This window comes from Papaver somniferum, chromosome 3 (genome assembly GCF_003573695.1).
Source record: "Papaver somniferum cultivar HN1 chromosome 3, ASM357369v1, whole genome shotgun sequence".
NCBI lineage: Eukaryota > Viridiplantae > Streptophyta > Magnoliopsida > Ranunculales > Papaveraceae > Papaver > Papaver somniferum.
In genome coordinates this window covers 121,692,243-121,718,377 of record NC_039360.1, presented here as the reverse complement: position 1 = coordinate 121,718,377, position 26,135 = coordinate 121,692,243, and the positions used below count along the sequence as shown (strand labels likewise).

General features: G+C 38.7%; 1 protein-coding gene across 1 annotated transcript; it reads right to left on the bottom strand.

Annotated features, from left to right (window-relative positions):
• On the bottom strand, window positions 1-25,844 carry LOC113359908. Its single transcript, XM_026603474.1, has 5 exons — window positions 25,746-25,844; window positions 23,589-25,625; window positions 23,355-23,451; window positions 23,139-23,230; window positions 1-588 (listed from the first exon to the last, which is right to left on the bottom strand). The coding sequence occupies exons 1-5, from the start codon at window positions 25,842-25,844 to the stop codon at window positions 1-3; spliced, it is 2,913 nt and encodes a 970-aa protein (XP_026459259.1).
• Window positions 25,845-26,135: the final 291 nt, after the last annotated feature.

The following is a 26,135-nucleotide window of genomic DNA, read 5'->3' as shown; positions in this document are numbered from 1 at the left end:
CTACTCGTCAGACTCATCTGAATTGTCAGAGTCGTCATAGTTGTCCTTCTTGTCATCCGAGTTATCAGATTTGTCATCATTGTCTTCCTCTTCATCGGAATCAGCGCCAGGACCGTCGATGAAGTCTGGATGAGCATCAGGATCAACATCCGAGTTCGAGTCTTCTTCTGCTTCAGCTTCAGCTTCAATTTGCTTCATGCTCTTCCGGAACTCTCTTTCATATCGGTCAGGCTTGATCTTGCGCTCTGTAAACATCCACGCAGTTTCCTCTTCAGAAGCATCAGCATCAGAGTCAGAGGGTACCCCATCTACAAATCGACGTCTCTCCTCAGCCGCTTGTACTCGGCGCCGGGTTTGATCCCTTCTGCGCTGACGATTCTCTGCTTCGTCATCTTCAGCCTTTCTCTTCATAAGTTCAACATAAGTGACCCTTTGATCAATCAAGGGTATGCTAGGCTTCGCTCCATCATAATGAGTTGTCTTAGATTTCGATTTGGCTACAGAATCTTTGGAATCCTCATCAGAAGAGCTGGAGGAAGAAGAGGAGTAATAATAATCGTAATCGTTGCCGCTGGAAGTTGACATTTTCTGAAACCAGGAGCATAAAATTATCAACGTGCAAGTAAATCCATCTGCAAAAATGGTAATTCTTAACTCTTACCTTTTACGATTCCACTAACAGTAGTGATAGTAATGCAAGAGTTAACACCTCAAAATCGTTCGTTCCTTCGAAACTACAAAAGACGAACGAAACTCAGATTTTTCATAAAATCATAAACATTTCCACTGCGTGAAGATTTACCATGGAATTTTGAAAACTAAAACATTATTTTATCATAAACAATTGTTTACTTTGAACATTACTCAAAATCAAACCTGGGTTTTGAAAATATATGAACAATAACTCAGGTTTTTACTTTTGTGAGTGATAACTCATGCAAAAAAATAAATAAATCTTTTTTCCGTGAAAGCATGTCACGGTTTTGTATGCAAATATATTTTTCATGGACAAACCATAATCTTATATATAAAAAAAAAACTCTTTTCCTTCGTATCGTCATCCATCTTTAAAACGAAGGTTTATTTCAATTTTGTGAAAGCTCACACATTATAGGATAAAGTTTTGATTTACATGAAAGCTCATAAACAAAATTTTATCACTGGACACAAGTCCACATATAAAAAAAAACTTTTTCCTTCGTACTATCGTCATTCTTTAAAGTACTGGAGCAAGGCTCAACATTTTAATGATCATTATTTCTAAAACAAAATGAAATATAACAACAACTACTTTCTCAAGACACACAGGATTCTTGAGAATTATAAGCATCCTTCCATATTACAATAAGGATGTTACATTGAGTAGTTATGTTGTATTTTGATGAGCTTTTTGCTCATCAAGAATATTGACTTCTTCTCTGTTTCCTTCTTGAAGACTTTTGTAGATGGTGGATTTTCGACAAAGGCTAAAATCGTAAACCCATTATTATACGAACTTCTGATCCAGCAATCAGACGCGATTATTGAGACACGGGTCTCTCATCGAATCCTCTGAATGAGAATACTTTCTCTTGGAGTACATGCAGATATGTAGTCTCTCGGCTGGACAACGACATATGTCATGAATACTACACACTTCAATAATTATTTCTATATAGAATCACGATATTGACGGCTCCTAGACAGCTTGCTCTGCTAGTATAGAGCGATAACGTCTTCAGGATACAAACAACAGTTTTCTCTGACTATATAAAGGATGTGAAGCTCCAGCAAGCTCATGTCATAATGATTAATGCTCCTAGACAGCTTGCTCTGCTATTATAGAGCCATAAGTTAATTATTCCTAAATTCTTGGATTCATCCACTGAATTTCCGAAAATATTCAAATATTTTCGCAATATTTCGTTACTTCAATCTATGGTTCTTCCCAGCAGAATTCCATGGGTTAGTAATTAATATTCAACGCACGGGCGTCTGAGCTACCTCCGAGTAAGCCCCGACTCAAATGGTGTAAGTGTACTCAACGATGATGCATTAAAAATCACCGCACGAACGAGTATTTCAAAATACGAGTATTTCAAAATACGACGATGCATTAAAAATCCTCGAACCGAGCGAAATGTTAAACCTCACACAGACGCACCGCTGCAAAAGGGGTGCTTTAGATTCGAGAAATCAATCTGTAGTACCCCGGCCTAAATCAAGACAATGACCGTTCCAGAGTAAATTCGGTCACAAGAGAGGATGGGTTGATCTGTAGGAGGGAAGCTGAGAAATACGTGGAATCAATGGTAATCAAAGATTGTGGGTGTGTGAATTCTGAATATGATAAGCTCTGAATGATTGAAATTGCTCAATTGAGAGTAGTTGCTCAATTGATAAGTTGATGATCTCGTGTTGTCAGTTTGACGTGAGATTGATGATACTGATGATTCAATCATGATTCAGAGACTTATTTATATTGCTGGAATTTTAGACACTATGACCCCATGAAGTGTGACAGTTGATGGAATCAAGGAATGGGGAAGTGGAGATCGTGTTTGAAACCAGTTGCTCAACGTATGGAGACTTGGTCAATTTTCCACCCACTACCTCGTGAATTCCTTCAACTGATTGCACGAATTGCTCACATTCCATCGTGTGTTTGAACACACGTGCCGTAGACTGCCAGACCAAAACCCTAAGTGACATCCCCCCCAAAGTGACACGATTGACGTCTCGTGGTATGTTAGTCAATTGATGACTTCGTGGTTTGATGGGAAGATGAGTCCATGTAGTTGCTGAGTTGAACATGATGTTCTGAAACTCATGAGTTGAACATGTCGTGAGACAGAGGTATAGTTCTTAAGATGAAGTGAAAAGTATTGCTCATTCGATGGATCGTTGAATATTGATTGTTGAACCAATATTCCTTGGTTTGAGTAAATATTTATCATCTGAGCAAGTGTTTCTCATGTGATGAATTGTTGAATATTTGATCGTCTGAGCATGTGTTGCTCATCTGATGGATTATTGGCAGCGTACCAAAAATATTAATTAGAATACTGGTCGTTGAACCGAGCATAATTAATAAAATTAATGACCACGAGGCCGTCGTAAAATTATTAAGGATGGAATCCGGAATGATGACCCTTGGATTCAGAAACCCTAATTTGATCAATTGATGATCAATTCATGGTTTGTCAGAAGTTTAACCATAGGACGAAGGAGGGAGATATGGGATCGTGGATCAACCATGTAGTGTCCATATGCTCACGTGAGCAAATACGAAAAACTCCTGAAGAGTTGACGATTTGTTGGTGGAAGAATGATTAAATGCTGGCTTAATCATTTATTCAAAATATTGACCAACACCTTGGTCAATATTTTTAATTATTTATTATTTTCTTCCCTATTTTGCATAGGTTCATCGTTTCGTTGTATTTTGAAATACTCGTTCGTGCGGTGACTGTTAGTGTATCGTCGTTGAATACACTTTCACCATTTGAATCGCGGCTTACTTAGAGGTAGCTCAGACGCCCGGTTGTTGATTATTTATTACTAATTGTGGAATTCAGTGGAGAATAATTCACAAAACTGAGTAATAAGATGTTTATTATTAATTCATAGGATCAGCTGATGATTCGACTACGAATTCAGAATAATAAAATGAGCATTACCATTCCATGGGATTGTAGATTCGACCATAGAATCGGAGTAATTAAGATTTATCTATTACCATTTTATGAGACCAGTTGTGGATTCGAACATCAAATCTGAGTAATGAGATAATATAGTTATTGCTATTCTATGAAATCAAGCCGTGGATTCAACAATTGTTTATTTCCATTCCGTGGGACCAGTCGTGGATTCGACCATGGAATAGGAGCAATAATAGATTATTCTGGGAATTCAGTAGTGAATGTCACGGCATAATTAATCTTAATTAGGAATAATTAACTTTGTGGATCTATACTAGCAGAACAAGCTGTCTAGGAGCATTAATTATCCCGATATGAGCTTTTCGGTAAGTCATATCCTTTATATAGCCAGGGTAAACTCGTTGTTTGTTCCTGAAGACGTTATCGCTCTATACTAGCAGAGCAAGCTGTCTAAGAGCCGTCCATCTCGTGATACTATATAGAAATAATCACTGAAAGTATTCAGTATTCATGAGATATGTCGTTGTCCAGTCGTGAGACTACATATCTACATGTACTCTGAGAGAAAGTACTCTCCGTTGAGAATTCGATGAGAGACCCGTGTCTCAATACTCACGTTTGATTGCTGGATCAGATCTTCGTATAATTATGAGTTTACGATTTTAGCCCTTGACGAAAATCCACCATCTATATTAAGTCCTCTGCTTACTGAGGAAAGTTGTGTTCCTCAGTCAGCATTAAATGGTGATTTTCCGGCCATAAATAATAATACCAGTAATTGAACTTAGTCGTAAGTTGAGACGTTACCGGATTTAGAGAGCATGAGCAAACCACGACTTGATGAAGACTTCAATGTCATGATTGGAGCATCGTTTGATGAGCATAAATCGGTGTTGATCCACTGGTTTGGACGACGAGTCCATGGTCGGATAGGATTCGCGGGCCGGACCCAATAAGGAAATCCTTATAAAATTAGGTTTTGGAAATAAAAATTGTATAAAAGAGATTAATCCTTTTTTTCTCACGTCCATCTTCCATCACCTCTTCATCTTCACGTGCCAGCAACAGGAGAAGACCGCCGGGATCCAGCGCCACCGCCAGTCGCCGTCCGTTGCCGCTGGCCAAATTTCGGTCGACCATGTACGTGTATTTTTTTTTTATGTTGATGTTTATGATCCTCATGAGTTGTTCATGCTTTGACTATGATGAATTTATATACATGTGTGTATATTAGTGTGAGTTTTATGAAAAAACCCTCATTTTTGAAAACGTATGTTCGTTCGATCGTTAGTTTTGAAAACTAACTATAATCCCTGATTTTCGAGAGAGATTTTTTTTTTAAACATGAACCTAGGTCCAGTGATAAAACTTAGTGTATGAGCTTTCATGTATACCAAGGTTTCATCATAAAAGAAGTGAATTTTCATGAAATCAGAATAATCCTTCGTTTTAAAGACAAATAACGACGACACGAAGGAAAATATGTATGATGAACTTGTGTCCATTGGTAAAATTTTGCTTATGAGCTTTCATGTAAATACAAAACTTTATCATATGTATGAGATGTGAGCTTTCACAATATTTTTGAAATAATCCTTCATTTTAAAGACAAATAACGACGATACGAAGGAATTTTTTTTTATATGCAGCCGTGACATATATTGTGCAAAATATGATGGTATATTTTATTTGCATGAATTTGTTTTCATTAGATAAAAATCCTTGAGAATTTATATATGCAAGTTGCATTAATTGTTGTTTTTGAAAAATCAAAATGTGTGTTTTGAGGAACCTTCGAAGATAGACAATATATTTATGATGAAATATTTTATTGCTATAAACTTCATAGGTCAGTTGTGTGAATGATCACATTATGAAAATTGTGTCCGTGATTTCATGAAAAATCAGTTTCGGAAATTAAATAAAGTTTCGTTCGTTTTTTGCAGTTTTCGAAGAGACGCACGATTTTGAGGTGTTAACTCTTACGGCATAACTACTATCATTAGCAGAATTGTAAAGAGGTAAGAGTTTAGAGTTACCCATTTTGCTGATGTTGGTTCGTTTACATAGTAGTAATCTTTGATCTTCCGGTTCCAGAAAATGTCGACCAACAATAACAGCAATTATGATTACTGGTATTCTTCTTCTTCCTATGGCTCTTCTGATGAGGATTCCGACGCTCCTGTAGCGAAATCAAAGGCTAGGGTTACCCATGAAGGGGCGAAGCCTAATGTTCCCCTGGGTGAGCGAAGAGTCTCTTTTGCTGAACTCAAGAAAAGAGGAGTTGAAGACGAAAAGGAGGATCCCCGTCAACGTGAGAAAGATCGCACCCGACGTAAGAGACAGAGGGTTGAGGAGAAGCGTCGATTCTTGGATGGAGTGCCTTCTGATTCTGATGCTGATGCTTCTGAAGAAGAGATCACATGGGAACCATCCGAGCATTACATTAAGCCTGATCGATATGAAAGAGAGCATCAGAGGATGATGAAGAAAATTGAAGCTGAAGTTGCAGCAGAAGATAACTCGGATTCAGATGATGATGTTATCTTCCGTCCACCGGACTTTACCAATGATCCTGATAGTGACTCTGAATAAGATGTTTCCGAGAAGGACAGTGACGATGAAGCTGACAATTCGGATGAGTCCGACGAGTAGTTTTACTTCCATCTTCTTTAGATGTTAGAGCATTCCCTTTTTAGTCTTCATAGTGGATATCTTTCTTTTGACTGTTTAAATGACTTTACTTCAATTAGACTTTTCTTCTGAATGATGAACATTTTGTTAACGTCGATTTTCTTCTAATCCATGACATGGACCAATGTCCATATATCCAAATTCATCATGACTTGTCAATTTTCATGAGAAGTAACATAACACACGGCTGAGAATTCATGACGTGTACAAGGCCGCGTGGCCTATCCTTTGACCCGTGATGTTCAGTCCCCAGTGCGTTATTTTCCTCCGCGTCTTCAGTATTGATCTTTGAAGCCTAGGGTTTCAGTGAAACTCGTAACTGAGTTGACTATTCGTGAGTGATGACTATCTCCTGATATATATATCTTCAAGAATCCAAATCTATGATCCACGCAAATATTTCTTTCATTCCTGAGTCAGTTTCATCGTGCAGAGAAGTTTTGATTCTACCTCCTTGCCGTCATGTCGAGCAATAGCATTTCTTATCAAGATGATCTTCAGTCGAAGCGTGAAATAGAAACGTCTATCTCAGTAAGTTGTACACTTCTTCTTCTTATCCTTTCTTGTCTCTGTTCGATCAAGATTGTTGATCACAAGAGAATGATTTGTCGTAGGACTGTAATAAGAATGTTACTCCTCATAATGCAAGGCCTAAGCGGACTGTTAGAGCTCCTGCCCGGTATGGATCGGCTCGTGCTGAAGCTGGATTGTCTCTAAGTAAACCTATGAATCTTGAGATTGTATTGAGTCGCGGGATTAACACTCATTTGTTTCATCGTAGGCAGATGTCCGTGTCGTCGTCGATGCTAGACGAAGAAAGAGTGGAAAGTTCGTGACCGTGGTTGAGGTTGAGGAAAGCAGTAACCAGTCATGTGAAGATTCTGCAGGATCCGTGGAGACTGGAGACAGTGTCCATGTTCGTGAATACCCAACCGCTGGACTCTTATTTGAAGCTCCATTGATTAATACCTTCCCAGACAATGAAGTGGTCGGTGGATTCGTGATTCCCAAATGTCATGCGCCTCTGTACACCAAGATTTGGAAGAGGTATGGTCACATTGCTACCACAGAAGTGTGGAAAGGTTTTCTTCCAACTCTTTTAACCACGGTAGTGGGGCTATTGCCGATCATCGAGGAAATGAACCAGATGCATTTGCGAGACGTCAAAAACCATGAATTGCACAAATGGGATGAAATGATCTCGAATTGTGAGATATTGCGATTCAATGTAAGATGGCTCCGTCGTCGTCTTGAGATAATCAAGGTTCATAAGGCGGCAGAGGCTGCCGATGAAATTTCCATGAATGCCGCTTTACTGGATGAGGAGAGGATACTGGCTCTGGAGTCAGCAAGGGTTGAGAAAGCGGTCGAAGACTTGAAGGCAAAGACCAATATTTTTCAGAAGAAGCTTGACGGGGCTTCTTACAGGGATTATCCGTTGCTGGATGGTTTGCTCTGAGTGAGCATTTGTGGTTGTTGTTTTTTGAGTAAATCTGAGTTTCTAGTTATGTGAAACAGTTGATCATGGTATGAACGAATTTTTCTCATTTATGAAATGTTTAATGAACAAAGGAGCATTCGCATGCTCTTTGGAGGAATGAAATTACATTTTTGAAAATGCTTGAAATGATAAGAGGTAGTTTGTTTCATGGATCAGGCATAATAAGCTTTGAGACATTTGCCATTGATGATGTTTCCTTCCTTTCCTCCATTGATTGCTAAAATTTTGTAGTATCTGCTAGACACTGCTTTGATAACAACATATGACCCTTCCCATTTAGGAGAGAACTTAGGAGCATACATGTCTTGTTGAATGTGCTTTGCCGTCTTTAATACCAAATATCCTACTTGAAATGTTCGAGGTCTTACCATTTTGTTGTAGGCTCCGGAGATCCTCTGTTTGTAAGCTTCCACATATTTTTCCACCTTGGTTCTCCTTGATTCCAGCATATCTAGCTCAGCGATTATTGATCTGGAGATTTCGGCCTCATCCCATTGTACACCACTGGATGCTGCAATCCTGGCTGAGGGATCTTTGATTTCTGCTGGAAGTATGGCGTCGGCTCCATAGACAAGGGAATATGTCGAAGTACCGATCGATATCCTTGGTGCAGTTCTGTAATCCCATAGAGCCATGGGTAATTGCTCATGCCGTGATCGAGGATTGTCATAAATCGTCCGACTGATAATCCTGACCAAAGTCTTGTTGGTACTTTCTGCTTGACCATTTCCTTGTGGATAGTAAGGCGTGGAGAAGATTTGTTTGATCCCATATTTATTGAGCAACTTCTCAACATCTTGATTGGCAAAAGGAGTTCTGTTATCTGTGATGATATGCTTAGGAACTCCGAATCTACATATTATGCGCTCTTTGATGAAGGCGGCAATCGTAACTCCAGTGGTGCTTCAAAGAGGAATAGCTTCGACCCACTTGGTGAAGTACTCTGTCGCAGTGATGATGTATTCATGTTGTTTTGAAGATGCTGGATTGATCTTCCCAATGATATCTAGTCCCCAGCTGTAGAAAGGCCACAGACTATTCACATAATTCAACAGTAGACAAGGAGTGTGGATGAGATTAACATGGGTTTGGCATTGGTGACACCTCTGAACGTGTGCGGCTGCATCATCTTCCATGGTTGACCAATAATATTTCTCATGAATTTGAAGAAATAGTTTCCTCTTTCCTTGATGTTCTCCATCATGTACTTCCTTCAGGATTGTAGGGATTTCATGTTCGGTTAAGCACCTCAGTAAATTCCCACCAAAGCTTTTGCGGTATAAGATCCCATCGAGATAGACGAATCTCTTAGCTTTCTGAATGAGTTTGACTGCTTTCTTCTTTTCCAGTGGTAGTTCGTTATCCCGGAGGTATTTGATGTAAGGCTCCTTCCAGTCCCCAGTGTGGTGGACTGTCAAAACCTCCAGGTGATGAGGAGGTGTTTGGCAATCAGGACAAGATCCTTGTAAATCTCTTGACTAAGTTTCCATGGATGGCCAGTAGTATCCCATTCTTTGAAGCTTTCTGTAAAGTGTTACCACTAACGTTTGCCCGCATATTTCTTCACGTATGCGCTTGAGTTGTTCTTCCGCTTCGTTGCTCCCAAGACATCGTGATAGAGATCCATCAGGGATTCGATAGTATAGTCCTCCATGGAGCAAGAAGTAGTTCTTCAATTCTTTGAGGCTGACTTGGCCTTCTGAAACAGAGCTGCTCAATTCATGAATGATGGGTGCTCGCCAATCGTTTGCTGGAATGTCTTCTATCTGAGTGAGCCAAGTTGAAGATACAAAACGCCTATGTACGGTGATCGTTTTCTCTACTCCTTCAAATTGCATCTTGGAGGCGAGAGTTGCTAGGCAATCATCATGCCTATTGTTAGTCCGTCCAGTATGGACGATCGTTGCGTCAGCAAAATAGGTCAACAGTCGCTGAGCTTCGGTTCTGAATGGAGCAAGTGTGATTTCCTTGAGAGAATACGTTTCATTCATCTGGTTGACCAATAATTTTGAATCTCCCCTTATCTCGAGGTGTGTTGCTCCTGCTTGCTTGGCCAAGGATAATCCTAATAGGAAGGCTTCATATTCTGCTGAGTTGTTGGTGCAGTGGAAATCCAACTTGAACGAATGTGAGAAAACTTCACCAGATGGAGACACCAGCACTATGCCCTCTCCTCCGGTGTCACTACTAGGGGTGGAAGATCCATCAAAGTATAGAAGCCGTGTTTCTTCCTTGATGACCAAGATATCTGAGAATTCTCCGGGCACTTCTTCATGTAGGGTTGTTGTATCTTCTCCTGGAAAAGCAGCGAGCAAGTCTGCGACCGCTTGACCTTTGATGGATTTAGGTGGCGTGCAAGCTATGTCAAATTCTGACATCTGGAGTAACCACTTTGCCGGTCTCCCTATCAAGGCTGGCTTTGATAGCAAGAACTTTATGGGATCAGCTTTGGAGATGAGTACGACCCTGTTAGATAGCAAGTAATGTCTGAACTTCTGGATTGCATATACCAATGCCAGGCATGCCCTTTCGGCCTTTGGATATCAGAGTTAAGCATCTCTCATTGTGCGGCTGAAGTAGTAAATCGGTCGTTCGACGCCTTCGTCGTCTTCCTGAACGAGGAGCGTGCCGATGACGACGTCACTGGAGGCTGTGTAAAGAATCAGAGGTCGTTCCTGCACTGGGGACCTCATGACGGCCGGTGACAATATTATCTGTTGTATTTTATGGAAAGCTTCTTGTTGAACAACTGTCCAGGTGAAGCTTGCTCTTTTTTTCAGCAGAGGTGTGGACGAAGCAATGAGTTGAGCTAATCCAGGAATGAAGCGTCGAATATAATTTACCTTGCCCATAAAGCTCTGTAGTTCCTTCACGGTTCGTGGATGAGGCATGGTGGTAATATATTTTGCCTTGTCTGGGTCGACTTTGATCCCTTCAGCCGTGACCAGGAATCCTAAGAATTTTTCGGAAGAAACTCTGAATGCGCACTTTAAAGGATTCATTTTTAATTTGTATTCTCTGCATATTTCAAACACCTGCCTTAGAACTTAGAGATGAGATGCTCGAGTCTTCAATTTTACCACCACATCATCAACATAGTCTTCTACTTGCTTGTGCATCATGTCGTGGAATATGGCAGTCATGGCTCGTTAATAGGTGGCACCAGCATTCTTTAATCCAAAGGGCATCACAATGTAGTGAAAATTCCCAATGGGAGTACGGAACGCAGTCTTGTTGGAGTCATGTTCATACATCTTGATCTGGTTGTACCCACTATATTCATCCATGAATGAGAACATACCGTGACCACTGGTTGCATCGATGAGCATGTCAATGTTGGGTAGAGGAAAATCATCCTTTGGACAATATTTATTCAAGTTCCTGAAGTCGACACAACATTTGATTGGACCATTTTTCTTCTTAACAGGTACCACATTTGCTAGCCACGTTGGATGAAGAATAGGCTTGATGAACCCTGCTGCCAACAGTTTCTGGATTTCGACATTGATTTGCTCCTCGACTTCGTGTCTAAATTGTCCGGGCGGTTGTTTGACATCTTTGGAACCAGGGACGATGTGCAGGTGATGGGTGACGAGTTTTTCATCCAGACCCGGCATTTCTTCGTACGTCCAGGCGAAGACATCTTGATATTCTTTCAAAAATTTTATCAGCTCGGTCCGCTCCTCTGGTGATAGTGTTGAACTGATCAGGATTGGCCTTGGATCGTCTTCAGTCCCAATGTTGATTTTTTCAAGATCGTCAGTGGTAGAGTCAGTGCCGTCTTGTAGTTGTCGTGGGGTATCCTGGACTTCTTCTTCAAGTGATAGCTCACTCTGACACGATTCTTCATGGTGGGGAGACTTTTCATCGTTCTCCCCGATTAATTGTTAATCTTTCCGTCGGCGATAAATGACTCTCCCTTCTACATCTCGATCAGTCGTGAATTTTGACCACGGAGTTGAGACTTGACCATTATGGCGTTTAGTCGGTGTAGTAGGTGACTTGATCATTTTAGCAGCTGAGGATGACGGATCGTTATCATCCTTCTCGATAGTCTTCCAGGTTGGAAGTGGAGTACTGCGAATCCTGCTTGGAGGCTCCGGGACGCCCTTTTGAGATTCAAGGAACTCAGTATCATAGACGGGAGCATAAGGAGATGATGAAGCCGGAATGCGAACGATCTTGTTGTCGAGCAGAGCCTTCATGCATTGATGGTACGTTGAAGGAACCACCTTGTTATCATGGAGCCATGGGCGTCCCAGTATTATGTGGTAGTCAGGTTCTTGCTCGATCACATGAAACGTTGCTTTCGATCGAATCGGCCCAACCCTCAAATCTATGTATGCATATCCATATGTATGGCTTTGACTTCCTTCAAATCCTTTCATTAGGATGGGATAGCGAACGATTTTACCTTGTGGGAATCTGGCCATCCTGAGAGTCTTCATAGTGACAATGTTAGTGGAAGCACCAGTGTCGACAAGAGCTCTTCTAAATTCGGTGCCTTTGATGAAACCAATAACATACAATGCTCGGTTGTGTCCTTAATCCGTCATGCGATCTTCTTCTCCAAAAGAGATGTTGTCGATCGAATGCCCAAGCACTAGGGAGACTTCTTCAACTGATGGTGTTGGTGGCGTTATTTGGACGCTGGATGATATCTGGTTGAGTGCTGAAAATGTGTCTGTGCGCTGATCCCTGGAGAAATGTAGGAGTTCACATAGATTTTCAATCAAATGTGTGACCTCTTGTTCTACCGGCTTCTCGTATGTGGTGAAGTTGTTGATTTGAGGGTCAGATGACGCTTCAGTCCCCGGTGTTGAGGCTTCTGGAGCGGAGATACCGCCTAACTCGGATGTTAATCTGATGAGAAAGTCGAGGATGTGGTTTATCGTCTCCTTCATCAGGTCCATGTTCCTGGTATGGACCTCTAGGATTTGATCTAACTCTGCCAAAGTCGGGATCCCTCTGCCTTCCATACCGCCAAGTGTAACATGAGGAATGTCGCAGTTTGAAATATTCTGACCTGAATTAGTTGAACTAGTCCTAAGACCAACCATCTTGTGGAATTGTGAAATTGCAACCGAGAGAATGATCTCCCACTATAGTCGCCAATCTGTAGATGGGGAAAAATGATTTGCTGGTTTTTAAGGAATTGAGGAGACGACCGTACGGAGGAGACTCCTCGAACCGAGCGAAATGTTAAACCTCACACAGATGCACCCCTGCAAATGGGGTGCTTTAGATTCGAGAGATAAATCTGTAGTACTCCGGCCTAAATCAAGACAATGACCGTTCCAGAGTAAATTCGGTCACAAGAGAGTATGGGTTGATCTGTAGGAGGGAAGCTGAGAAATGCGTGGAATCAATGGTAATCAAAGATTGTGGGTGTGTGAATTCTGAATATGATAAGTTCTGAATGATTGAAATTGCTCAATTGAGAGTAGTTGCTCAATTGATGAGTTGATGATCTCGTGTTGTCAGTTTGACGTGAGATTGATGATACTGATGATGATGATGATTCAATCATGATTCAGAGACTTATTTATATTGCTGGAATTTTAGACACCATGACCCCATGAAGTGTGACAGTTGATGGAATCAAGGAGTGGGGAAGTGGAGATCGTGTTTGAAACCAATTGCTCAACGTGTGGAGACTTGGTCGATTTTCCACCCACTACCTCGTGAATTCCTTCAACTGATTGCACGACTTGCTCACATTCCATCGTGTGTTTGAACACACGTGTCGTAGACCGCCAGACCAAAACCCTAAGTGATATCCCCCCAAAGTGACACGATTGATGTCTCGTGGTATGTTAGTCAATTGATGACTTTGTGGTTTGATGGGACGATGGGTCCATGTAGTTGCTGAGTTGAACATGATGTTCTGAAACTCATGAGTTGAACATGTCATGAGACAGAGGTATAGTTCTTATGATGAAGTGAGCAAGTATTGCTCATTCGATGGATCGTTGAATATTAATTGTTGAACCAATATACCTTGGTTTGAGCAAATATTTATCATCTGAGCAAGTGTTGCTCATGTGATGAATTATTGAATATTTGATCGTCTGAGAATGTGTTGCTCATCTGATGGATTATTGGAAGCGTACCAAAAATATTAATTAGAATACTGGTCATTGAACCGAGCATAATTAATAAAATAATGACCACGAGGCCGTCGTAAAATTATTAAGGTTGGAATCTGGAATGATGATCCTTGGATTCAGAAACCCTAATTTGATCAATTGATGATCAATTCATGGTTCGTCAGAAGTTTAACCATAGGACGAAGGAGGGAGATATGGGACCGTGGATCAACCATGTAGTGTCCATATGCTCACGTGAGCAAATACGAAAAACTCCTGAAGAGTTGACGATTTGTTGGTGGAAGAATGATTAAATGCTGGCTTAATCATTTATTCAAAATGCTCGTCTGAGCCTTAGGTGAGAAAACCTAATTAATTATGACGAGGCGAGGGACTGACCATGGAGTCATGAAACCGGCCCTGGGTTGTCACGTGACCGCCTGACGATCACTTCATGAAAATCCAAAGTTTTTGGAAGAGTTTTGGACCTAATACGAGCAATTGTGCAAATTAGGTCAAAACTGTGAAAATTGATGGGACCGGCTTCCGTGAGCCAAAGAGCCAATCTTGGTCGGTCAAGATAGCGTGCTCGTGTCTCCAAGGCATCCGCGTCTCAGTCCTGAGAATTTTGATATTTTCTGGCGTGCAATTGAGCATCCATTCGAGAAAATATGCCAAAATTAGGGTTTCGACGAAACTGAGGAAAACACAATGAGATGATGAAAAATAATTATAAAATAAGGAATGAGGAGGCGTGGGACCGCCGTGGTCAAGGCATGGTCGGCCGGTCGTGACCACGGTCCCGTGGTTCCTTTTCCTTAACTTTATAATATTTTGATGATTTTATGAAAAATTCATGAATTTTGAGAAATTTGATGAATTTAGGGAGTTTCCATGAATTGAAGGAGTTTTCATGAGTTCAAGGAAGCAAAATATTAAAATAATAAAAACACGGGCGTGTGAGACCATGAAGACATGGCCGGCCGACTATGGACCGGTCCCACGAGTTTTTCATAATTTTTTAATATTTTTAGGTATTTTTGATGATTTGAGGGAATTTTTCCTAATTTGAGAGAAATACCATAAAATCAAGGAATTTGATGAATTCAAGGAAAAATAGGATAAATAATAATAAAATAATAAAAAAAAGGGCGTGTGGGACCGGCTAGGGCATGGCCGGCCGGCTAGTGGCCCGGTCCCACAAGTTTTCATAATTTTATTTTATTTTACTATTATATGATGATTTGTGCAACAAATACCATGAAATCAAGGAGTTTTTTCATGAAATTAGAGAAATAATAATAATAATAAAATAATAAGGAACCATGGGGTGTGGGGCCGGCTGGGACCAAGGCATGGCCGGTTGGCCAATGGTCACGCCCCACACTCCTTTCCTTAATTTTATATTATTTGTTATGGATTTATGGAAGTACCATGAAACCGAGGAGCTTCCTCGAGACGAAGGAGATTTGATCAGATGAGAGAATTTTCATCAAATCATGGAAAATAATAAAAATGTATTAAAAATAAAAAACTGGCATGGAACTGACTACGACACGGTCGGTAGGTCGTGTGTCCGTGTTTCCAGCACCTTGGTCAATATTTTTAATTATTTATTATTTTCTTCTGTATTTTGCATAGGTTCATCGTTTCGTTGTATTTTGAAATACTCGTTCGTGCGGTGACTGTTAGCGTATCGTCGTTGAATACACTTTCACCATTTTAATCGGCGCTTACTTAAAGGTAGCTCAGATACCCGGTTGTTGATTATTTATTACTAATTGTGGAATTCAGTGGAGAATAGTTCACAAAACTGAGTAATAAGATGTTTATTATTAATTCATAGGATCAGCTGAGGATTCGACTACGAATTCAGAATAATAAATTGAGCATTACCATTCCATGGGATCGTAGATTCGACCATAGAATCGGAGTAATTAAGATTTATCTATTACCATTTATGAGACCAGTTGTGGATTCGATCATGAAATCGGAGTAATGAGATAATATAGTTATTGCTATTCTATGAGATCAAGCCGTGGATTCGATCATAGAATCAGAACAATTGTTTATTTCCATTCCGTGGGACCAATCGCAGATTCGACCATGGAATAAGAGCAATTGTTATTGCCATTCCGTGGGACCAGTCGTGGATTCGACCATGGAATGGGAGCAATAATAGATTATTCTGGGAATTCAGTAGTGAATATCATGGCAGAATTAATCTTAATTAGGAATAATTAACTTTGTGGCTCTATACTAGCAGAGCAAACTGTCTAGGAGCATTAATTATCCCGATATGAGCTTGTCGGTAAGTCATATCCTTTATATAGTCAGGGTAAACTCGTTGTTTGTTCCTGAAGACGTTATCGCTCTATACTAGCAGAGCAAGCTGTCTAGGAGCCGTCCATCTCGTGATACTATATAGAAATAATCACTGAAAGTATTCAGTATTCATGAGATATGCCGTTGTCCAGTGGTGAGACTACATATCTACATGTACTCTGAGAGAAAGTACTCTCCGTTGAGAATTCGATGAGAGACCCGTGTCTCGATACTCACGTCTGATTGCTGGATCAGAGCTTCGTATAATTATGAGTTTACGATTTTAGCCCTTGTCGAAAATCCACCATCTACAGACGAAACGATGAACCTATGCAAAATAGGAAGGAAAATAATAAATAATTAAATATCGACCAAGGTACTGAGGGATTGGGTTCACCGGCCGGCCGTCCGTGCCGTGGCCAATCCCACGCCAGTTTTATATTTTATCATATTTTTGTTATTTTCCTTGATCTTATCATATTTCCCTTTATTTTATTATTATTATTTTAAGGTTTCCTTGATCCCATGAAATTCCTTGATTTCATGGTATTTCTCTCAAATTATGAAAATTCCTTTCAATCATGGAAAAAATACATAAAAATACATAAAATTAGGGAAAACGCACGGGACCGGGCCCCAGCCGGCCGGCCATGCCTCAGCCGGTCCCACACGCCCTTATTTTATTATTTTTAATATTATTTGCTTCCTTGATCCCATGGAAACTCTTTCACTTCAAGGAAACTCCTTAATTTCCACAAATTCCTTTATTTCATGATATTTTCATAAATTCATGAAAAATAATATAAAATTAGGAAAAGCACCATGGAACCGTGGTCACTGGCCGGACGGCCATGCATTAGGTCCAAAACTCTTCCAAATAATTTTGGAATTTCATGGAGTGATCGTCAGTCGATCCCGTGACCACCCAGGGCCGGTTTCATGACCCCTTGGTCAGTCCCTCACCTATTCATAATTAATTAGGTTTTATCACCTAAAGCTCAGACGAGCATTTTTCGAATAAATGATTAAACCAGCATTTAATCATTCTTTCATCAACAAATCACCAACTCTTCAAGAGACCTTGGTATTTTGCTCACATGAGCATATCGGCGCTACATGGTCGATCCATGATCCCATGTAGCCGATCTCTCTTCCATTCCATGGTTGATTTTGAAATAAACCATCAATTGGTCATCAATTGATCAGATTTGGGTTTCTGAATCCAAGGATCATAATTCCAGATTCAAACACTAATAAATTTACGACGATCTCATGATCAGTATTCTTATTAATTATGCTCGGTTCAACTACCAGTATTCTAATTAATGTTTTATTTTGGTCACGCTACCAATAATTCATCAGACGAGCAACACTTGCTCAGATAAGCAATATTTGCTCAAATCAAGGAATATTGGTTCAACTATCAATATTCAACAATTCAGAGCAATGCTTGCTCGCCTCAACTATCAACGTGAGAATTATACTTTTGTCTCAACAGACACGTTCAATTCATGAGTTTCATAACATTTTGCAAAATCATGTTCAACTCAGCAAATACCTGGACACATCGTCCCATAAAATCATGAAGTCAACAACTGACTAATTAACCACGAGATTTCAATCGTGTCACATGGGGGGATATTAACTAGGGTTTTGGTCTGGCGGTCTACGACACGTGTGTTCGTACACATGATGGAATGTGAGAAAGTCGTGCAATCAGTTGAAGGAGTTAACAAAGTAGTGGATGGAAAATCGGCCAAGTCTCCGCACGATGAGCAACTAGTTTCAAACACGATTTCCATTTCCCCACTCTTTGATTCCATCAACTGTCACACTTCATGGGATCATGGTGTCTACAATTCCAGCAATATAAATAAGTCTCTGAAATCATGATTGAATATACAAGAATCTCACGTCTCACAGACAATACGAGATCAACACCTCATCAATTGAGCAATTACTCTCAACTGAGCAACTTCAATCATTCAGAACTGATCTTATTCAGAATTCATAACACACCCACAGTCTTTGATTACCATTGATTCCACACATTTTTCAGCTTCCCTCCTACAAATCAACCCATTCTCTCTTGTGACAGAATTTACTCTGGAATGGCCATTGTCTTGGTTTAGACCGGAGTACTACAGATTGATCTCTCGAATTCAAAGCACTCCATTCTTGCAGTACATATGTGTGAGGTTGAAAATTTCGCTCGGTTCAAGGAGTCTCCTCCGTACGGTCGTCTCCTCAATCTCGTGAAAACCAGCAAATTGTTTTGCCCCATCTACAACTTTCAGAAAAATCATTAGGATTAGTAGAAAGAGATTTAACCAGAGTGAAACAAGGAATACATGAACCTGCTGATTTCCTTGCCTTTTTAATGCTCCGTTTGAGTATGTTTATGCTGATCTTGAGCTCCGAGACTCGATTATTGATATGAATGAAATCTGGAGCAGACACTTTGGGTTCACTGTCTTCTTTAGAAGGAGATAAGGAATTTGGCTTTTCTTTCTTTCTCATATGCCATTTTCTCTTCTCAGAGTGATTTAAAGAGTCAGTTGTCCACCTGACATTATTCCTTCTACAATTGTAGGCATTTTTTGTCTCAAAATCATATTCTAGAAATGACTCATCACAACATTTCTCTTGATTGCAGACACTTCCTTTTACTCCAACAATATGAGAGACAGTTTTAATTACTTCTTTAGACATCCATACAAGAATGTTGTAAAGTTTTTCATTCCCCAGTCGAAAACGACATCTTCGTTCAAGATGCCCTTTATTTCTGCAATAACAGCAGTTAAAGGATTTGTTTTTGACTTTTCTCATGCGAGTTAAATTTGAAGGAGTACAATCCTTGTTTCCAAAACCGTCGGCTGTTGGTAAGTTTTTTTCACATGAAAATTTGGCATTAGCTTGAACAAAATTGATCTTATCAGTACTTGGAGCGTCTATTCCCTTATAGCCCAGACCACGTGTATCACGATGTTCTTTACATGCTCCAAGCATAGAAGATAATTTTGTAGACCTAGAATTGAATCTTTTCAGATTCTCCTCCAGTGATTTTACCTTTTTAAGGGCAGCTGCGAGAACGGTCTCCAAAGATTTTTCTCTGGCGAGGAGACTGAGTTCTCTGTCATTAGAACATTTTTGTTGAGAGACGTCATATCTTGCTTCGGATTCTGCAAGTCTTTCTTTCAACACAAAGAGATTTCGAAGAAGATTATCACATTCAGACCTTTTTGAGCGTAAGTCTTCTTCTCGATCTTTAACGGTAGATTGTAAAAGTTTATATCCACCATCATACCCTTTAAAGAGTTTTCTCAGTTTTCTGTTTTCTTGACAGAGAGGTGCCATGTATTTACTCAAGCAAGTAGTTAACTTCTTTTCTTTCAAAGCATGGTCAAAAAGCTTGATATATTAAGAGACTTCCTCATCAATACTTTGTCCTTCTTCTGAATCGCTGTCATCTGAAAGATCATCCAACTGTTCATCAAGAGATTTTTCCCAGTTAAATGCTGATTCAGTCAAAGGACCATAAACAGATAAATCTGTCTCCCACAGAAATACCTACGAGTTTTTGTTCCGTCTTTTGATAAATCAAGGTGAACAGGAGCCAATTGATAACCCGGACTTATATTCCCGAAGAACAACCTAGTATTATCAATCACCTCACAATAATCTTAATTGACTAGCGAAAGAAGATATTGCGGAATCACAAACGATGAGACGAAGAGATGTTTGTGACTTCTTTTATATCTTGCGTGTCGGATAAATCAATCTCAAGCCAATCTTACAATTGTACTTAGTACGATAGAAATAGCAAGATCAGATCACACAACTACGAGAAAGTAGTATCGGTCTGGATTCACAATCCCAATGAAGTCTTCAAGTCGTTAACCTACAGGGTCTCGGGAAGAAACCTAAGGTTAAAGGAGAATCGACTCTAGCTAATACAACTAGTACCACATAGGAGGTGTGGGTATTAGGTTTCCCAGTTGCTAGAGTTCTCCCTTATATAGTCGTTCCAATCAGTGTTTACAATCAATGTTAGCTTAGTAACAAAGCATTCAATATTCACCGTTAGATGAAAACCTGATTAGATTCAAGCTAATATCTTTCAACCGTTAGATCGAAACTTAGCTTGTTACACACAAATGAAATGCACGTTTATCTAGGTTTGTATAACCGTACCCAAACATGTACATCTAGTTGGTTCAACAGTAGTTAACCAAATGGTTAGCCATATGAGCACTTTCATATCAACCATATTCTTCTTTACCACAACTAGTTCAAATGACTCAAATGAACAAGTTAGAGAGTTGTTCAATTGCATAGATCTTTATAATAGACACAATTGAAATAAAAACGATTTGATTCACTCGAATCGATTCATGAACTTTATAGCCACGGTTTGGAAACTTGCATTCCTTAGTTTATATAAGTTTAAGTTCACGAATAATCGTTTTTAGAAAATAACCAACTAAAGTACGCGGACTGGTACGCGAACTTAAGTACCCGGAATAAGTTTGTTTTCAATTCACAAACTCCAGCAGAAATTCTTGGGATGAGAACCTCCGACAGTACGCGGACTGGGTACGCAGACTCTAGTTCCGGTTTTCCTAAGCAACAAAGTAAGGAATAAGGACTTCTACATGTACGAGTTACCACACAATGCTTATATCCAACCATGGTTATATAATTTAAACTCTCATTTCAATCATTGAAACATTCTTAGAGGACGTTATATAGTTGTTGTTCACAAACCATTTTTCGTCAAAGCCATTTTCAAGTGATTGAAACTTAACATGACTTTCGTCACTAGTAAAAATGAACTTGGCCAAAGCGAAAGCTTACCAACACATATTTCGAGAAATAGATAAGAGAGATAAACTCGGATCGAAATAGAAAATGTGTATAATCAAAGTCTATATAGCAGAACGACTTTTGTCTCAAGATAGGAGATAGAGTAGATAGACTTTTGAGTGATAGATAAGTTCAGGTCTCCGCATACCTTTTAGTCAATGAAGTTCCACCAGTTCCTTGAGTAGTTCTTCATCTTTGTATGATGATCACCATCGAGTCTTGAGCTCAACTACACTTTTTATCCTAGTCCAAGACTTAGCTAATAGTAGACTAGAAATCAATACTTATAGTTTTGATCACTAACATTGACAAACATGCTTGAGATAGCAATGTATGCGAGTTCGAGCGAGCAGTGCTCTAACACCTTAAAGAGCATATAATGATCTGAAAGGAATATAACCTTCAAACAATTAAAAAATTTCTCTCTACTTGACTTTGGTCAGGCGATTTTGACCATTGGTAAAGGCGAGTTCTTCTGATAGTTTCTCTAGGGTTTTCTTGTTACTTTCACTTCAGCCATGGTTGAAGATGGTGGATCTGGTGTGTCTCCTGGTGGTTCCTCTCTACCATCGTCCTCCCAAAAGGTAGAGAGATCAAGTGTGGGAGGATCGAGTTCGCCTAAAAAGTTTTTACAGGGTTCTCAAGGGACAAGTGCTGGTGGTGTTAAGAGAAGATAGGTTGTTCCTGATGCTAATATAGGGTTTACACTACCTGGATCAATTGATGGTAATAGAGTTACAAATGTTGGTTTTGAAGATGTTTCTGAAGATCTCTCTAATTGTGAGAATTTATTGATTAGGGTTTGTTTAGGTAAGAAATTACCTTATTGGATGATTAAGAATTTTGTGTCTCGTGCTTGGAATCTAAAAGGTGAGATGTGTTAGAGCACTGCTCGGTCGAACTCTCAAGCGCTGCTATCTCAAGATTGTTTGTCAAGTTTAGTTGATCAAAATTATATACTTGATTTTTAGTCTACTTATAGCTATGTATCGGATTAGGATAGAAGTGTGTAGTTGAGATTTAGACTTCACAACGTTCACCAATTGAAGAAGAAGATCTACTGAAGAGCTTGGAGGAACTTCATCAAAAAAAGGTATGTGGAGACAAAAACTTATCTACCACTCGGAAGTCTATTATATTCTATCTTCTAAACACACTAAGTCGTATAGACATATAGACTTTTACATTACACACAATTGAAATTTCGAGCCGAGTTTATCTCGTTTATATATTTATCGAAATATGTGTTAGAAGCTTTTAACTTTAGCTTAAACTTCATCATCTACTTGACGAGTTTAGTTGGAGACAATTTATTTGTTGGAATCTAAATATTAAGTCAAGATGATTATGTGAAAATTACCTTGAACATCTTACATTATTTGTGTGAGACAATCATCTGATGTTAACTTGGGAAGTTTCGTATTGATCGATTAATCACTTGAAAATTACTTGAAGCTAGTGGTATGTGTAAGATTACCATTGTTGTCTTCTAAGGATGTTTTAATGATTAAATGAGAGTTTTAGAACGACTACCAATGCCTGGATATATTACAGTATGTATACCTTGTATGTGCACTATGAAGTTCTAGTTCAGGTCCGAAACTCTTGTTTGCGAACTATGTTTGCAAACGTCTACACAAGGCTAAGTCCGGAACTGTGATTCGCGTATTCTTTTTTTTTTTTATACTAAAAGAATTTTATTGATTAAACATTCTAATGCATTACATAGTCTTCCTGAATCCATTTAATGATGTCCGAAGGATATATAAAATGAAAATTAAAGCTTTGTGCATCTACTCTTGCCTTTCTTGCTAGAGCATGAGCAACACTATTTGCTTGTCTATATATTGCCTTACAAAACCAAAGATTTTTATTTAAAAACTTGTTCTTAACTGAAAGAATGAAGTGGTTGTTCATCCAGTGCACTTGAGAGTCATCTCTGCAAATCGAATTCACCACATTCTGGCAATCCATTTCAAAAATTACTTTATTGTAACCATAATCTTTTATACATTCCACTACCTTGACTAGAGCTTTGCATTCAAAATTTTCAGGTCCAATCTCAGCTTCCACTTCCTCTTCCAAACTCCATCCTTTAGCTCCTAAGGCCTTGCCTGCAGAATCACGAGATATTAGACCAATGCTACCTTTTTTTTGTTTCAAAAATGTAGGAAGCATCAACATTAATTTTAATAAATCCTTCATCTGGCGGAATCCATTTCCTTAGAAAAATAGTACTGTTTCTAGGCATAGTAACAGCTGCAGCAACAAAGTTGCATTGCTGTACCAAGTTATGAATTCTGATCACTGTACTTTGGACATTAGGTTTAATATCCTGGAAAATTAAATTGCATCAATCTTTCCATATGTACCAAACTATACACATATATTTAAGTACATTTAAATCTTCATTGTTACGTGTAGAGAACCAGGATATTACCCAAGCCTAAAAAAAAAAAAATTATGACAAACAAGAGGTATATCAATGTTTAAAGCATTCCATATTTCCTTAGCATAGTTGCACTGAGATAACAAATGACTAGTAGTTTCAGTACTATGATTACGCAAAACACAATGAGGTTCCACTTCATGTTTATATCTAGATATTTTATCTCTCACATGAACAATATCTTTTAAGCATTTCCAGACAAAGAGTTGCATCCTGTTAGGGACTTTAGTATGCCAGAGTGTCTTCCAAACTATTGTTGGAATAGTATCACCACCAATAGTGTTATCTACTTGACTAACACACAGAGTATCATAAGCACTTTTGACAGAGAACTTACCTTTTCTATCTGGTTTCCAAATAAGATAGTCTTCACCAGTTGTGGAAACATTCATATTAAGAATGGCAGTGGTAGTTTCATGATTAAACAGAGATTGAATTAGGTTCTCATTCCAAGTTCTAGTATTAGGAAGAAAAATATCACAAACTAGAGTAAAAGTAACAATGCTATAAAGACCCATAATTGGGACAGGTGGACTATTAAATCCAATAATCCAATTATCTAGCCAAATGTTTATTTTTGTTCCACATTGAACAATCCATATCGAATGTTGTTGAACAATCTCAATTCCAGAATAAATGCTTATCCATAACCATGAACTTTCCTCTTTCAACTTATCTAAATGAAGTAATCTACCATTTGTACCATATTTAGCTCTTATAATCTGCATACACAGAGAGTTATCCTCACCGCAAGCTTTCCAAGCTATTTTTGTTAACATGGCAGAATTAAAATGCTCTAAATTTCTAAAACCAAGACCACCTAAAGCCTTAGGAATAATAAGTTTGTTACAACCTATTAGACAAAGGTCTTTGTTGTTACTATGACCCCACCAAAAATGCTTTTGTATGGAATCCATCTGATCTATCATGGTTTTTTGAATTCTAAAACAACTCATAATATAAGTTGGTATGGAATTTAAAACATGCTTTACCATAGTAGTTCTAGCTGATTGGTTCATAGTTTTCCCCTTCCAGGTTTTTAGTCTAGTGTCAAAGGATTGTATCATAGGTCTAAAGGCTTTAGTCTTATTTCTACCTATCAAAAGAGATACACCCAAGTATTTATCTGTGTCTTTCATTTCAGTCATTTTAAGTTCACTTGCTAGGATCTCTCTAGTACTGGGGCTGAGATTATAACTAAAATAAACACTAGATTTATCAAGGTTTAGCACCTGACCAGAAACTTTACCAAAAAAATCAAGAACTTCCATAACACCATGAATATTATGCATGTCTGCCTTCACAAATATCAGGATATCATCAGCAAACATAAGGCGAGTAATACCTGGAGCATTTCTAACTGCTTTTACACCTGAAATAAGATGATTAGTCTCAGCATTCAATAAAAGTCTAGATAAGTATTCCATGCATAATATGAATAGATAAGGTGATAATGGATCACCTTGTCTAACACCTCTAGAAGGAGTATAATCATGAGTAGGAGAACCATTCAGCAAGACAGATATATTAGTGGTAGAAATGCATTGATTAATATAACCATAAAATTTATCATCAAAGCCAAACTCTTTAAGAACTCCTAGAAGAAAACTCCATTCAATCCTATCAAAGGCCTTAGAGAGATCAAGTTTTAAAGCCATGGTTCCACTTTGGCCTTCTTTATGTTTCATAATATGGATCATTTCATGTGGAATAATAATATTGTCATGAATATCCCTTCCTGGCGCAAAAGCAGGTTGGTAAGATGAAATTATATGCTTTAAATGAGGTTTAATTCTATCAGCAATTATCTTAAATATGACCTTATAAATGGTATTACATAATCCTATAAGTCTAAAATCAACATGCCTTATAGCATTATCACATTTAGGTATTAAACTAAGATAAGTGTTATTGAATTCAGTAGGCATATAACCTGATTCAAAAAAACCTTGCACATCATTGGTGACATCCTTACCATCAATGTCCCAGATGTAACGATAGAATCCATCTTGAAACCCATCTGGGCCAGGAGAACTCCAGGGAGACATATTCTTGACAGTCTAAAATATATCATCACTAGTAGGAATTCTAGTAAGATGTATATTATCCTGATCAGTTATTATTGTAGGAATGGTCTCAAAAGTATTACCAATCAAACTAGGATTAGAAGTTTTACTAACCTGAGCAAAATGATCAACCAGCATATTTGTAATATCTTTACTATCATTGAACCAAACACCATTAGCATCACATAAGCAATCAATATTTTTCCTTAACATTCTTCTATTTTCCAAAGTATGGAGATAATTAGTGTTATGATCCATTTCAATTATAAAAATATCACCTGAATTTTGTTTATAAAACTCAGTCTTAATGTTGAACCATGTTAGAGCATAGCTCGGTTGAACCCACCAAGCATTGGTATGTCAAGTTTGGTTGTCATATTTTAGTGAATCAAAACTCATTTTAAGAGTCGCTTGATTATGTACTAGAGTCAACTTCGTATAGGTTAGCTTAAAAGTATTAGGATATGAGACATTACAAGTATTGCGAAGACTTGAAGAAGTGAA